This window comes from Scyliorhinus canicula, chromosome 3 (genome assembly GCF_902713615.1).
Source record: "Scyliorhinus canicula chromosome 3, sScyCan1.1, whole genome shotgun sequence".
NCBI lineage: Eukaryota > Metazoa > Chordata > Chondrichthyes > Carcharhiniformes > Scyliorhinidae > Scyliorhinus > Scyliorhinus canicula.
The window spans coordinates 206,757,086-206,774,159 of record NC_052148.1 but is presented as its reverse complement, the minus strand read 5'-3'; the positions used below and the strand labels follow the sequence as shown (position 1 = coordinate 206,774,159).

General features: G+C 46.0%; 1 protein-coding gene across 4 annotated transcripts in view; it reads right to left on the bottom strand.

The window, feature by feature from the left end:
- LOC119963255 (von Willebrand factor A domain-containing protein 2-like) overlaps positions 1 to 17,074 on the bottom strand; it is a 54,033-nt gene that overhangs the window by 26,028 nt on the left and 10,931 nt on the right. For all 4 annotated transcript variants that reach the window (XM_038792078.1, XM_038792079.1, XM_038792081.1 and 1 more), the window contains 5 exons: positions 11,917 to 12,050; positions 9,378 to 9,487; positions 9,014 to 9,205; positions 8,778 to 8,911; positions 212 to 356 (listed from right to left, as the gene is read on the bottom strand). In XM_038792078.1, coding sequence (XP_038648006.1) covers positions 212 to 356; positions 8,778 to 8,911; positions 9,014 to 9,205; positions 9,378 to 9,487; positions 11,917 to 12,050 — 715 coding nt within the window. The remainder of the gene's footprint in view (positions 1 to 211; positions 357 to 8,777; positions 8,912 to 9,013; positions 9,206 to 9,377; positions 9,488 to 11,916; positions 12,051 to 17,074) is intronic.

The following is a 17,074-nucleotide window of genomic DNA, read 5'->3' as shown; positions in this document are numbered from 1 at the left end:
GTTTCATCCCTGCAGATGCATGTTTGCATGTTTCTAAGTAGATGTGTGCCCAGGATGTGTACATGCATGTATGGTCATGTGAGGATGCCTGCTGACACTCTCTGTCTTGGTCTCCAGCCACCATTCTTTCCGTCAGATGTCGTTACAAATTATGGCTGTTGATGGACCCCCCCCAAAGCATCTGCTGTTATTGAGAGCAAAATGAACTGACGTGTAGAAAGGACAGAAGGTGGCTATGGGTTTTCCAGGTCGTTTTGTGCTGTCATTTATGCCTTTCCAGCAAATATGGTTTCCAAGGTATTTCTTCTCGGCGTTGACTGTTGTTCTCCGACAAAACCGTGATACCAGCTTGCAGGCTGTAAAATCAGAGGACCAAATATGACTGGATCAAATATTTATAAATTTGGCCATGAGTTTTAAAAGCAAGCCAAGAAAACTAACCACACTGGCACTGAAATTATTTGGTCATGTTTTACAAGATTGCTTTCATTTCAACTGAAGTGAAAATAGAAATGTTCGAAGAGACTGTCAAATTATTGAGCTCAATGGTTTCCTAACTTGTGGGACGTGATCAACTAACAGTTTGGGGTTGCCACCTCTGAGCCAGCAACGGCTGCCTTGGTGCTCTGACCGAGTGTTAATAGCTGCGAGGCCCCTTTAATTCGTCATGTTTTTTTCAAATGGTGAGCATGGCCGAACTGACCTTGAGGCTTGAGGCCTGATTCTGGCTTTCAAAAAAGCCAGTGCAAATGTAGGTGCTTATTAGATAAAAACCCGGCAGTTTACACAGACTCCTGGACCCACACACCCCAAACTATAGCGTCCCTCGCACACTTGCACAGTTCTCCCTCACCCCCCCCCTGTCCCCCACCTTAGGGTCACAGCAAATTTCAAGCTTCAGATGGATTCAGAGTGGGAACAAAAATGTGAAGCACTGATATCGAATTCACTCCAACATCTATGTTCTATTTCAGCAATCCTATTCTGTCCACCACCCACAAAGTTACCTGACTCCACCGGTGCTGGTTCTATTCCTTGCTTTCCCCATGCTGCCCCCACCCCTTCCCCACCCACAAAAAAGCACAAGAATTTAAAAATGTCACGAAACCTAAGAGTTTTTTAAAATTTAGATTACCCAATTATTTTTTTCCAATTAAGGGGCAATTTAGCATGGCCAATCCACCTACTCAGCACATCTTTGGGTTGTGGGGGTGAGACCCTCGCAGACATGGGGAGAATGTGCAAAGTCCACATGGTCAGTGACCCAGGGCCGGGATCGAACCCCGGTCCTCAGCGCCGTGGGCAGCAGTGCTAACCACTGCTCCACCATGTCACCCTTGAAACTTAAGAGTTAACTCAATCATCGCATTATGTTATGGCCAAGAGAATCACCAAGCTTCCATTGGAGAAAAGAATATTGAAGTTGCTCTGACCATTTTGCCGAGATCTTCTACCCAAACTCACATACCTCTGCTTCAATGAATCAAGAATAGGAAGGTTAGTAAGCATATATAATGCTAACGTACAATCATTTGAGAGTCACTGAAAAGCACAAGGGTCACTTGGGCGTGACAAGTGGCACGCTTCCCGCTATCTCCACTGCTGGCCATTCCCAACATATATTGCAAAACTTAATCAAAATAAATGCTGGCGGTGGGTCTCATGATGTCATGCTGCCCACCCTTTCCCGAGCAGCCAAGTGGGAGACAGGATAGACTGCCAGGATTGATGGGTGAAGGGGTGGGTGTGTTGTGAAGGAAGGATGCTGGAAGAAGTGGGCACGGCAACTTTTTCAGACCATGCCCCAGGTCCATGGTTGCCTTCTAGTGGACAAAGGATGCCCCTTAAGGAGGTGACTGCGAACATCCTTGCAACAACTAGAGACAGAGTCCCAACATCACTACAACACCAGCCACTTGCAGGCGAGGGCTGTCCTTGAGCAAGCGATTGACCTGTTAAAGATGCAGACCATCTCACTTTGGCCACTCTGGAGGGCAACTCCAGCACTCACCTGAAAGGACATTGAGGATAGTGTTGGCTTGCTCCACACTTCATAATATAGTGCAATGGAGAGGCACTCACACTCAGGGTCCAGAAGCTGGCAAAAGAGCCTTAGCATCAGAGGATGAAGTGGAGAAGGAGAACGCCATCACCTCAGCTGGAGATGCCACCGAGGAGCAGGGCGTCAATGGGTGACATCCTGGGAGGAGCAGGGGGAGCACACCCGGTTACCTATGGCTGGGTCCATACATGATGCCATTGTCGATAGGAAACTCTTAATGCAGAGATGGTTCATTAAAGCAGCACCGAGGATCTCGCTTTACATACAGCAGCAAGGCCCTGGTGAGTCATCACCACATATATGTTCATTAATATTGGGATTGCATCCCCAACATGAGACAATGCCAACACCAACCCTTGACATTCAATGCCATCAGCATGGCTGAATCCCACACCATCATTACTTTTGGGTTCACCACTTTCCACAGATTGGCCCTCAGATGCCTTTGACAGAGGAGCCTGCAATTGTATGTTAGAGACTGGCAATTAACTGGAGACAACTTCCCCTTGTGTCTAGCCAAAGCCTATCCACCATCTGAAGAGTTCAATTTGAGGCATGATTCTGGACAGAAAAGCAGCAATTTGGCATTGTGTAGGAAAGCCACATGTGATCGCCACCCCATTTGCCTCCTTTGACATTCACCACCACCACCAGCACACAATGACAACAGTGTGTGGCATCCTCAACATGCAGTGCACCGATCCTCCTTGTCGTCCCACCTACCATTATCCTATCCCTCTGCCATCTAGATAAAGGCATCAATCTGATGGGAGCTCCCACACGTTGAAACTTCAGCACCCTGAGTTATGTTGAACCCACTGTGCCTTCACTGAGGCAGAGTTGAAACTGTGTCACTAACTTCATCACAGCACTGAAGGTGGACTTACAGCCCATGAGCTGCTGCTTCTCAAAAGGTTGGACCATCACAATTTCTTCAAATGCACCCATGGATGTACAACAAATGGTGTAATGGTCGGACCAACCTCATTCTTTACTAGACTAAGACCTGCACTGAACATCTGAATGAACATAAGAACATAAGAACTAGGAGCAGGAATAGGCCATCTGGCCCCTCGTGCCTGCTCCGCCATTCAATGAGATCATGGCTGATCTTTTGTGGACTCAGCTCCACTTTCCGGCCCGAACACCATAACCCTTAATCCCTCTTTTCTTCAAAAAACTATCCATCTTTATCTTAAAAACATTTACTGAAGGAGCCTCAACTGCTTCACTGGGCAAGGAATTCCATAGATTCACAACCCTTTGGGTGAAGAAGTTCCTCCTAAACTCAGTCCTAAATCCACTTCCCCTTATTTTGAGGCTATGCCCCCTAGTTCTGCTTTCACCCGCCAGTGGAAACAACCTGCCCGCATCTATCCTATCTATTCCCTTCATAATTTTAAATGTTTCTATAAGATCTCCCCTCATCCTTCTAAATTCCAACGAGTACAGTCCTAGTCTACTCAACCTCTCCACGTAATCCAACCCGTTCAGATCTGGGATTAATCTCGTGAATCTCCTCTACACACCCTCCAGCACCAGTACATCCTTTCTCAGGAAAGGAGACCAAAACTGAACACAATACTCCAGTTGTGGCCTCACTAACACCTTATACAATTGCAGCATAACCTCCCTAGTCTTAAACTCCATCCTTCTGGCATTGAAGGACAAAATTCCATTTGCCTTCTTAATCACCTGTTGCACCTGTAAACCAACTTTTTGCGACTCATGCACTAGCACACCCAGGTCTCTCTGCACAGCAGCATGTTTTAATATTATATCATTTAAATAATAATCCCTTTTGCTGTTATTCCTACCAAAATGGATAACCTCACATTTGTCAATATTGTATTCCATCTGCCAGACCCTAGCCCATTCACTTAACCTATCCAAATCCCTCTGCAGACTTCCAGTATCCTCTGCACTTTTTGCTTTACCACTCATCTTAGTGTCGTCTGCAAACTTGGACACATTGCCCTTGGTCCCCAACTCCAAATCATCTGTGTAAATTGTGAACAATTGTGGGCCCAACACTGATCCCTGAGGGACACCACTAGCTACTGATTGCCAACCAGAGAAACACCCATTAATCCCCACTCTTTGCTTTCTATTAATTAACCAATCCTCTATCCATGCTACTACTTTACCCTTAATGCCATGCATCTTTATCTTATGCAGCAACCTTTTGTGTGGCACCTTGTCAAAGGCTTTCTGGAAATCCAGATATACCACATCCATTGGCTCCCCGTTACCTACCGCACTGGTAATGTCCTCAAAAAATTCCACTAAATTAGTTAGGCACGACTTGCCCTTTATGAACCCATGCTGCGTCTGCCCAATGGGACAATTTCCATCCAGATGCCTCGCTATTTCTTCCTTGATGATAGATTCCAGCATCTTCCCTACTACCGAAGTTAAGCTCACTGGCCTATATAATTACCCGCTTTCTGCCTACCTCCTTTTTTAAACAGTGGTGTCACGTTTGCTCATTTCTGGCTTTCACCACTGGACCTTCATGGCCAATCCCTTCACACTCATACCGTCACATTTGGATAGACTAATGGCTGCAGTCTCCATTACCACTGGAAAAAACCTGCTGCTTTATACTGACCTGCTAATTATAGCTGTCACTGAACAATGACTGAGCCACATCATTTGCAGACAGCATTGAATGTATTTACAACTATTAACATTGTGAGCGTAAATGACACCACTGAGAACTCTTTAGTGGGGTAAAGTGGCACACTGCATTCGCAAACCACTCCTACATAGTGCTGAACATGTTGCCTCGGGAAAGGTAGAGCCATGCTGCTCATTCCCTGTCTATATGGCAATGAGGAATGTTCTGATCATCCTCATTGTGCAGTGAGCCACTGCAGACATACCTGAGACTGTGAGCTCAGCATTTCTGCAGGGGCAGCCATTCATTGGGGCATGTACCACAGATGAGGGTTCTGGTGGAGGACATGGGAAGTTGTGGAAGATGAGGGTGCCGAAATGTCATTGGAAACCTCATCCTCCTCACGATCCTCCACAGCTTTAGCTTATCATTCAGGCAGATGGAGATGGCTCCTGAGGCACTGCTACCAGTGTGACGCAGTACGGTAGCACAGTGGTTAGCACTGTTGCTTCACAACTCCAGGTCCCAGGTTCGATTCCTGGCTCGGGTCACTGTGCGGAGTCTGCACGTTCTCCCTGTGTCTGCGTGGGTTTCCTCCGGGTGCTCCGATTTCCACAGTCCAAAGATGTGCAGGTTAGGTGGATTGGCCATGCTCAATTGCCCTTAGTCTCCAAAAAGGTGGAGTGGGGTAACTGGGTTACAGGGATAGGGTGGAGTTGTGGACTTGGGGAGGGTGATCTTTCCAAGGGCCAGTGCAGACTCGATGGGCCGAATGGACTCCTTCTGCACTGTAAATTCTGTGATTCTGTGATATCCTATTGTGAGAATGCAGGTCCTCACAAGCTCCATGGAGATCAGTGCTCATACTCTGAGCAGCCTGCTTCAGGCAACTGAGTGAGCCTTAATCCCTTTGCAGAGTGTCACTCTGCTCTTGCATACACCCAATGTGAAATTGCATATGTTTCCCCAAGAGATTCACCATTGTCTCAGGGTCAAAGTTCATGCAACCAAGTCTCTGGGACAAAGTAGAGCTCATTACCACAATGGACTCCTCCACTCGCTGTGCGTTGTGCTGTGACAGATGTCTACAAATCTGCTGCTCCAATAGTGTGCCCCAGAAGGTGACTCCTGAGGCCCTACCTCGATGCCCACAGTCATTGTGATTGCCAACCCTCCTCTGAGGGGGACAGTGCTCAGATGTTTCTGACTCAGACACCTTCTCTTGCTCCCTGGTGCAATTCCCATTACCATGTGCCACCGATTATAAACACACTGCATCCCTCCGATCAGCTAGTATCTGTGACGGCCGAGTGTGTGCTGCTCAGATATGATGGTGGTCCCTCGGACATCTCTTCCTCTTTCTAATACCCGAATGATTACCCGGCTCATGGGTGGGGTGTCGGGGGGTGGGAGGGAGGGGAGGTGAGAAGTGATGGGAGGGGTGCAATAGGACATGTGTGATACAAAAAAGGTCAGAGTATATCTTGGATATTTTGAGGACACATTCAGATCGAGGCCAGTGCCTCCCAACCAGAACCCTTAGCCTGCAACCCATCCTTTGTATATCCCCACAAACCAACTTTTTAATCTGTTTGTTACACTAACACCATCACCTCCACCTTTAAAACCGTGGTAGCATGCCTCTTTAAGGGGGGGTGAGTTCTGGGAGGGTCATGTGACCCAATGAGCCAATGGGGCATGAGAGTGCGAACTCCTGGGGGCGGAGAGGTTGTTTCACAATTATTTAGGAGTTTGAAGTCTTTGAACATGACAGCTATTATCTCACTCTCTGTAATAGCTTATTGTTTTTTAACAAACTGTTCATTCGTTAATCTACCTGATGGTCGTCATCTATCAGGATACTACATTGGGAACTAGGATCAACCAGAGTGCCTTCCTGCTGCTACGGAAATCAAGAGAGCAGACCTCGTATGAATACTTTCCTCTGAAGCTAACTTGTTTAGCAGTCTGTGGGTGACGGAATGCCCCTTTTTGGCAAACTAGAATCACAGAATCCTAGAATTTACAGTGCAGAAGAAGGCCACTCGGCCCATCGAGTCTGCACCGGCTCCTGGAAAGAGCACCCTACCCAAGCCCACATCTCCACCCCATCGCCGCAACCCAGCAATCCCATCTAGCCTAAGGGCAATTTATTATGGCCAATCCACCTAACCTGCCCATCTTTGGACTGTGGGAGGGAACCATGTGTGCAGGGGTCATTTCTATGGAGAATGGGTCTGCCGGGAAATTCCCCAACTCCATGTGTCCCCTCATCAGAGAAAACCTGGCCTGCAGTGCCTACGACCCAGCAGGGCGTTAAACTTCAGTGGGAAGAGAAAGTGCAGGAAAGTGAAGAGGTGAGGGCGCCATCCAATGGCCACACTGCGCCTGGAAGTAAGCTCGCCGCGGAGCAGCGTGGCCAATAAAAGCCAGGAGATCCTGCTCCCAGGATCTGCCTGGCTCGCAACGCCTCATGAGACCTAACCAAAAAAATCTAGGAGTTGGTCTTCCAGCTGGCGTACTCCTGGCTTGACTGTGAGCAGCTGCTGTAGTCAGGGCCGGCCCAAGGTACCGGCAACTCGGGCAGTCGCCCGGGGCGCCATGTGCTAGGGGGCGCCAGAGACTCGGGTCCCGCGCATGCGCAGTTGGGCCGGTGCCAACCATCGCATGCGCGGTGGCCGCCCTCCCCCAGGGCGGCCCCTTCCGCCCCCCCTCCGACCCCCCCCCCCCATCCGCCCCCCCTCCGTCCGCCGCCCCCCGGCCCCGCCCCCGGCCCCCTCGGCCCCTCCCCCCTCACCTCGGCCCCCCCCTCGGCCCCCCCCTCGGCCCCCGCCCCCCCCAGCTCCTCGGCCCCCCCCCTCCCTCGCCCCCCCCCTCCCTCGGCCCCCCCTCCCTCGCCCCCCCTCCCTCGGTCCCCCCCCTCCCTCGGCCCGCCCCTCCCTCGGCCCCCCCCCCCTCGGCCCCCCCCTCGGCCCCCCCCCCCCCCCGCACCCCCCCCCCCCCTCAGCCCCCCCCCCTTCGGCCCCCCTCCCCCTCGGCCCCCCTCGGCCCCGCCCCCCCCTCGGCCCCCCCTGAAGGCGCCGAAGTTCAGCTTGCCCGTGGCGCCAGCAACCCTAGGGCCGGCGCTGGCTGTAGAACCGTTTAAATGCAGTGCCCCCTTGGCTGAAGTGCACAGATGACCCCTGGGGCAGGAGAATCAGATGCTTTGCACCTCAGGCATGGCGTTTCTCGCGTGGGGAAAAATAATTGTTTTCAAATTGTCTGAAGATTGCGATCCGGATCGCGCCGCCGGGGCCGGACAGAATCGAATGAAAATCGCTTATTGTCAGAAGTAGAATTCAAATGAAGTTACTGTGAAAAGCCCCTAGTCGCCACATTCCGGCGCCTGTTCGGGGAGGCTGGGACGGGAACTGAACCGTGTTGCTGGACTGCCTTGGTCTGCTTTCAAAGCCAGCGATTTAGCCCTGTGCTAAACCATTCCCAGGTCACACAGAATCGTACTGATTTTTGCACCAAAAATGGCACTTTGCCAGTTTCAGAAAATTCTGCCCAGTAAAATAAATGAATTACTGCCACCACTAAAAAGGTGAGCAGCAGACTGTCATGTGAGGATGTGAACAAGTTTGTGCGGTCATACTGGCAACAGTAATGTCTCGGATGCAGCTGCGTTGTAAATGGGACATGTCCCATGGTGCTATTCTGACTTTGCACTTCCACCAGCGAGCTACCCCCACTGCAAGAACCTATTGGAAACATAACTGCACAATGGACATTTTAACTGGTTGGAAAATCATGCATTGTGTCTTCCAAAGATGGGCAGGATTCTCCATCAGTGGTATTCTCTGCTTCGCTGGCAGCACACTCATGCCCACAGATGTCCCAACGGCGTAGGGGTGACCACAATGGGAAGCCCCATTGGTCAGCTGCTGGGATGGAGGATCTCGCTGCCGTCGGTGGCACGCCGCATCAGAAAATGGGTCTGGCGGACTGAGAATCCCACCCAGGAAATTAGCCTGTAAATTTCCAGACACAACAAGCACCTAAAGAGACTTGCTGCATTGTGCCGAACAAAAAATTCAGAGCAATGCTACCTACCTGGGTGCACATCAGAGCAGACTGTAGACTGCGTCAGTGTGGTGTACAAACCATTAACAGCATCATCATAGTGTTCTGCGTAGAACACATGCATCTCACTGGGAACGCTGGCTAAACTGGCCAGTTCTTTCCACCTGTAGATGGCACAAGGAATGGGTGAGGAGCGAGGCAGCAATTGTTGTTCACAAATTAAGTCAACACCACAGCTTTCTCTCAGCATGGTAATACATTCTTACCCTGGATGTTTGACTCCTACAGCAAATATTGTCATTCCACTGCTCTTCGCATACCTCAAAGGCACCGTTGCATTGTCTTGTGATTTACCATCAGTAAGAATTATAATGATTTTCAGAGCATCTTTCCGTCCTCCATGAAACCCTTTGAGCAGCACATACTTTATTGCTCTGCCAATCTCAGTGCCACCGCCCCTAAATGAAACATTGAGAGAAAACCACAAGTTAAGTCTTTCAGAGAACCTTTGAAGTTTGCATTTAAAGATGAAGTTATGGCTCTATCTTCCAAGAATGTATCTCAGGCACCAGCAAAGAGCTTTATATTAATTGATTACTTTTCACTTGTTTATTCAAAGGCCATACTTGCCGAAAGAAAATCCTTTTGATAGCTTCTTTGGTTTCTTCTCTTGTGGGATATGTTTCTAAACCAAACTCCACTTTTGGTTTTGAACTGAACTGGATCACTCCAATACGAACCTATTTGAGAGTAAACAAAGACTGGAATATGGTACTAAATTTGATTTGAAGATAGAGAGATGTGACTATAGCTATTGTAAATGTTGTTGTGAAATCTGAATTACATAGAGCGCGATTCAACGGCCATGCTGCACTGGAAAAGTAGCTCGCCGCAAGCAGCGTGGCCAATGAAAGTCGGGAGATCCTGCTCCCGGGATCTACACGGCTCACCTTGCCTCGCGAGATTCAATGTGATCTCGTGAGATGTTGCAATGTAAATCCTGCCCATCGTAGGCGGGATCATGTTTCGGCAAAGCTGCATATTGGAGCGAGGCAGCTAGTCTCACTCTAATGTGCAGATTCCTGAGGCACCTGAGGCTTTGGGATTCATCCCCTTCCCTCAGAAACCTCAGAACCGCAGTTCAGTGCTGGTCCCCACAACCGGGGACCAGATGGAACGGCACTTGTGAGAGTCTCTCAGGGGATCAGAGGCACCCAGCTGCATGCCCTTTGGGCAGGGTGGTGCCCCGGCACTACTGGGCCCACCTGGACATTCTGGAACAGTCAACTGGGCATCCTGGCAGTGTTAGCCTGGCACCTTGGCAGTGCCACATGGGTGCCAGCTTGGCACTGCCAGTTTGGCATTCTATGAAATGTAGGCGATTGGGCTGGGGGTGCCAGGTTGGGATGGTGTGTGTGTGGGGGGGCTCCGGGGGGACCCTCCCATAGTGCATTTGGCTGGGTGGGTGATCGGGGGATCGTTCTGGGGGCCTAGAAGATCAGGGCGCTATTTTTAAATTTTCACCCAATCTCTTGCTACACTGGAGAGGTCAGGTGAGCTGAGCTTCCCACTGTACAAAATGAGGCTATGTGCGGCCTTGGCCACGTGTTCCTCGTTCAGGTCCCTTACACAACGCGAGGCACGTTGAATAGCCATGTGTTTCTTGACACTGCAAGCGGCGGAAAACATGCGGCTAAACGTGCTCGCTAGGACTTTGCTCCCTTTTGGGAGAATCGTACCTATAGTTTTTATACATTTGATCAAATTTAAGTTTTGATCATCAGACTTGTTAAACCTATGTTATCTGAAACTGTATCCAAATCTCCAGAGGTACTTGACTGACAAAAGATACATTTTAAGTTTGTGACAAATGTAGTTTTTTGCACTATATAACAGAATGTCAGGTTTTGCATATGTTAAGGCATGGCCCAACTGATTGTCCAAATATTTCACCTGAGCAACCTCTGACGCATAAAATGATGTGAAATATTGTTGCTACCAATACTATGAGGTTCTTTGCCATGTGCAACCAAGGGGCAGAATGGCTGAAATCCAGTTCTGTGATTTGGTTCATGATAAAATGGGAATCCTTTGAACTAAAGCATTTTGCTCAAAGGAATACATTATGGTAAGAGACTTCAGGATGGGAGTCTGTAAATTTTTATTCTTAAATATTAAAATAATATACATTGGAATGCTGTTTCTCAAAACATCTCTTGTTGGTTTGACTCAGTTGGTAGCATTCTCATCTCGAAGGTTGAGGGTTCAAGTCTACCTATGGACACTTCAGAGCAAAGCTCAAGGCACCATCTTGCAGATGAGACATTGAACTGAGGTCTCAACTGGGAGTTCACGTCGATGGAAAAACACCACATTGCACTATCTGAAGATCAGCCAAGAGTCCTTCATAGAATTATAGAAATTTACAGCACAGAAGGAAGCCATCTGGTCTGTTGTGCCCACGGAAAAGTGCAAGTAGAAAAGTAGCCATCTGGCATAACATCACCTTCTAGCTCTTGTAACGTAGCCTTTTTAGGCTGCATCATTTCAAGTGTGGATCCAAGTACTTTTTAAAAGTTATGAGGGTTTCTGCCTCCAGCATCTTTCCAGGTGGCGAGTATTGATATTATTCCCACCATCATCAAAACCCACTGTTTGTGGGGATTGTTCTGTGTGCAAATTTACTGCTGCGTTTGTCTACATAACAATAGTGACCACACTTCAAAAGTAATTCATTAGATGTGAAGCCCTTTCCGATGTCTTACGGTCATGATAAAATGCCTGGCACACTTCTGGATTTCTGATTATGACAACAGGGCTTTATAGTAATATACATTAAAAAAAATATACTATTTAACTAAATTTAGATTCTGCTCATTAGAATGATAGGACAGCAAGACTTGAAGATGTGGATTTAGATTCAGCTAGGATTTCTAAACCAGTGTGCTTCAGTATATTAAAGTGTTTGTTCACACTATTGCTCCTTTATTTAAACTCAGCCACTAGTTATGGATAAGATTTGCTAATTGCTAAGGTATTTTCACTGACAGCATTAAGATGAATAATCAGTTAAAAACAATGCATTTGCACAAACAAATCAATCCAAATTTAGAATAAACACCGGTGTTTCAATTTTCCAGCTCATTTTATTACCTTCATTCTCTCTTACCCTGTCAGGATTAATATCAAGAACATTGCACAGTTTGGCAGCAAAGTGCTTTGATCGTTCAAAGCTTCCTTTTCCTATGCTGTGGGATCCATCCATCAGCAATAAAATGTCAATAGCTGACGAGCACTGAATTACTCAAAAAGGAAAGAAAATATGGTTGAGTGTTCACAATTAATAGTTTGCAAGTATGCAAGTAATTATGATAACAACGAGACATATTTTCACTTTCAAATATTAGTATAAGCTCATGCAAAACACGGTACAATAATGCAAATATTTCATTAAAATATTTAAAGGAGGGACAATTCTTGTAGGAGGTCTTGAGTTGCAGTAGGTAGCACCTCTGCCTCTGAGCCAAAAGCTCTGGGTTCAAAACTCACTCCAGGACTTGATGTCCAAGGAAGCTGTGCCCATAACCTGGCCAAACAGATTGAGGATCAATTTGTATATCTTCCAATATATGGCAGTGACAGCAGGATGGATTCCCGGTCAGGCATATGATGGAATGAAATCTGAGCCTCTCTCATCACTATCCACAGTCCAGGCTGCAACATACATGTAAAAGTGTATGTTGCCTTGAGCAACTTGGAATCTTTGATGGGCTGGTTGGCTCTGTTTACTGGATGGCTGATGTGCATCAATTTAGTGTCAGGAGCGCAGGGTTGAATCCCTGTTCTAACTGGGGTGGATTTGGGACTTGTCTCCTGGCCCTAGCAGTGGTGGAGGTCATGGCGCTCTGGGTCAGATCTCCGTGTGGGCAGAGAACTCAAGAAAACTGTTCTTATCACAGAGTTTAAAACATGCACTAGTGATGGGATGTCGATTAATGACGCATACACTGATGCAGGTTGCATCATCAGAAAAGAGTTTGACAAAAACCTTTTCAATGTTGTGCCTTAGATACACAGGAATTCCTCTAAACATGTGTTCAACTCTGTAAGGGTTTCCCTTGACTGCCTCATGTATGCAAATAATATTCCATCACTTTGTACTTGGGAAATTGTATGCAAGTGTCTGGCACATGGAATACAACATAACTCCAGCTGATTGGGTTTTACCGCTACTGCATTTACATTGTTGGCTTGGTATCAACAGCAATTCCACTCTCACTGACAATCTGTAATCCAAACACAGCAATGTTGCCTCATCCAAAAGTGATTGGCATCTCCATCCACGATTATCCTCATGCGCTTGTCTTACCCTGTACAGTACAGACCAGCAAAGTGGTTTTAAAAGACATTTCCTGGGCGAGTTAGAATGACTCGGGGGGGTCGTAAAAAATGTTGGGAGGCCCTCCCACGATTCTCCGCCACGTGGGGAATGGAGAATTCCGCCTAACAACTTCAGCAGAACATTGATGGCAGCATCCTGGGGGTTACCTTTGATCAAACACTTAACTGGAGTAGCCATATAAATACTGTGGCTGCAAAAGCAGTTCGGAAGTTGGGAATTTTGTGGTGAGTAACTTAGCTTCTTCCCCGCTGTTTCCAGATTCCTAAATGACACTCTTATGGACTGACCTCATTAACACTACACCCTGTATGCTTCATCCGATGCTGGTGCTTATGTAGTTACATTGTTTACCTTGTGTTGCCCTATTACTCATTTTCTTTTATTCCCTTTTCCTTCCATGTACTTAATTATCTGTTGAGCTGCTCTCAGAAAAATACTTTTCACTGTACCTCAGTACACGTGACAATAAACAAATCCAATCCAATCTTCTGACTCCCCAAAGCCTGGCTACCATCTAAAAGGTATGAGTTATGAAATGATATTCCCCCCATGCCTGGATGAGTGCAGCTCCAACAATACTCAAGAAGCTCAACACCATACAGACAAAGCAGCCCACTTCATCGGCACCCAACCCACCGCCTTAAACATTTACTCCCACTACCACCGGTTCAAGGTGATAGTAATGCAGACCATTTACAGAATGCACTGCAGCGACTCACCAAAACTCCTTCAACAGCATCTTTGAAACCTGTAACCTTAACACCTAGAAAGGTAAGGCTGCAGACACATGGGAAGACCACCGACAGCAAGGTCCCCTCCAAGTCACACAGCATCCTGACTTAAACTATATTGTAATTTCTTCACTTCCACTGGTTCAAATTCCTGAGGTGTACAGCACTGTGGGTGTATGGATTGTAGTGGTTCAAGAAGGTGTCAGCGATTAGAGATGGATAATAAATGCTGGCCTTGACAGAGACACTCACATCCAAAGAATGATTACGGGAAGGAACAGCGGTAGACAATTCAGTCCCTTTAGCCTGTTCTGTCATTCAGTTCGATCATGATTGACCAGTATCCTATCAACCTAACTTGGTTCCCCACTTAACAGTGGGAGAATGTGAGGAGTGGGGGAGACTGTGAGGAGATGGGTGTGTGGGTGAGGGGGAAGTGTGAGGATGTGGGGGAGTAGAGTACGAGAGGGGGTTAACTTGCAGGGAGAGTGTGTGATGGCTGGATGCATTATGGAGGGAGAGAGAGTTAATGATGGGGTTGGGAGTCCACAGGGAGGGAGAATCACAGCTTCATAGTTAATAGATTAATCCAAAATTTCCAGAGCTTGAACCTGATAAAAGGTGGGATTGACTGTTCAAAAAACACTTTCAGACACTTAATTAGCTGCTTAAATAGAAGATCAGTTTCTTGAGCAGCATGAAGCGATACTATCAATCTGGCAGTCAAAGTGCAGAAAATTGAAGGCAAGGTAAGAGGATGTAGCTCGCCAAAAAAAGTTTGTTATTTTGCTTTAAAAAGTTCAAAGTATTGAACAGTGCTCAAACTGCCCATTCATCCTCAGCCAAATGTATGGGTGAATTATCTGATGACTTAGAGTTGCCGATTTCCGGAGATACCACCTAAAAACATTGAACAAGAAGTGGACTCTGCATTGACAGCGGAAATACAAGATATTGCTGATTCCTTTGTTGAAATGAGGGGAGAAACCAACCCTGAAGACATTGCCTTATGGCCAAAATCTGTCCCATTGGGTATTGTAAAGTAAAAATGGGAAAATATGTCTTTTGAAAGATGGAAGTCTGGCAAAACCTGACCTGAGGGTACATGAGAAAATGTAGGGAAAAATCCCACAAAGGGTTAACAGCAGCAGCAAAAGAAGGTTTTGAAATGCAGATAGCCTTTATCAAACAGGTGTTAAGAAAACAGCTTGGGACTGCTCAAGCTGTAAAACTGATGCCCGTCTTTCAAGTTAAAGCAGATTGAATTTTTAGTTACATGAAAAGGAACAATATTTCGCAACTTCTTTGAAGTTAATTATTTTAGTAAGTGGCTAGGATCTTCAGTTGAATTGGGTGACAAATGTTTTGGTGTGAAATTCTGCTGACACCAGTTGAATAAGGGAAGCCGGAGACGACGTGTCCACGAGAGCACAATTTAAAAAAAAATAGAAGTAACACCCCTCTATGATCAAAGCACTTTTGAATATTACAAGGGAAAAAATGTAATCAGAGTTCAATGAGCTAAATTCATACTCAACATAAATACATAGTCGTGTTAGAAGTAATTCACATTAAAGGTACCTTGAACAATCAAGAGCAAAACAAAGTTACTTTACGATAATGGCACTTTACGATAAACCTAATAAGTGCTAGAAGGGAAATATAAACCCTAAATCGGTAACAGCCAGCAGAGTCAGCTCTCATAGCTGACCTAGGTCATTGGAAGGATAGAACACATAAACCAAACAGAACAGTGAATCCATCAGGAGAAAACCAAAAGCTAAGGAAGAATGATTGTCAAGGCAGGCCTGAAGGTCTAACAACTGACCAGGAGGATCCAAAGAAAAGATCTTTTTACCTTTCTGTAAAAACTGTGATTTCATCTTTTAAAAGAAAAAATATAATAATAAAATAACTTAAAGTTTTAACCTGAAACAGTGGTTATTACAAAGTTTACTTTACTTAGCAACGCGGGACCCAGGATCAATGCTACTAAGTGGCAAGTAGATGAAATCTTCTATGGAGATATGGGTTATACCGGGGGATAACTTGAAAATATAGATTGACCTGAATAGCACCCACCTACATCTGCATTGGAGTCAGGGAGTGAGAATCCCTGTTCACCATTTAGAATGTCTTATTGACCCTTTTTGGTTTAGGGGAAATTCTAAGAATAGTGGTGAGTTTTTTACTTAAGTATGATGGAATATTTCATACTAAATAAAACTGAAAACATTGGTAGCATGGAAAATTTGAGAAAAGAGTTTGAGGCTGGAAACCAAAATCAGGTTAGAAGTCTTCAGAAGTCCCATTTTCTGAGGGTGAAGAGAAATAGGGTTGACGGAAATTAAAAATTGGTTGCTTTTTTTCAAAAGCTTCTTAGGCAGTCAACTGATATGTTTGAAAATGGTTCCCTGACCCGAGTAAAGAGAAACAATCATTTGTCAATGGGTACTCTAACTGCAGAAATGTTGGAAGAGATATTGCTGATCATGAAACTTCCAAAACTCATGTTAAAGTTACGTGTGGGTTCGTTCAAAGATGTAAATTATCTGGAAGAATTGACTCTGCACTATTGGCTCAGTTTGAAAAGGAGTGTTCTTATTGGAGGAAAGTGCTGAGACATGTTGTTAGAACATAGAACATAGAACAGTACAACAGTTGCCATGGTCAAACTGCTGTTTTCTTTGGGACTACCTGTAAGAGGACATGAATTCTACAGTGAATTTGATGAGCTTCTCAAAGAGCATTTGAAAAGTTGTCCATATTGTGGCTGAGAGAAGACTAAACTTTAACACACCAAACCTACGATGACTTCATCACTAGACAGAGCAGCTCAGAAACCAATTTCCAAATGAAGTTTAAGATGCCAAATACTATTCCAAAAAGTTGATTCAACACCAGACGTGAGTCATGTGGACCAATTAACATTAATTTTAAGATATGTGACCAGCGATGGTGAAGTTGTAGGGCGATTATTTTTGTTTTATCCAGTTACAGTCCCACACTTCTGAGTGTCTGGAAACATCTGTTTGGAAATTATTGAACATTTAGGTTTGAAGATCAAAAATTATCATTGGCAGATCTTCGATAATGCCACAAATATGGCAGGTCTCAACAATGCAAGCCCCTGTGCATTATTCATCGCATGTTCCAGTCACTCCTTCAAATTAATCTGCGGTGCTGCAGCTGAA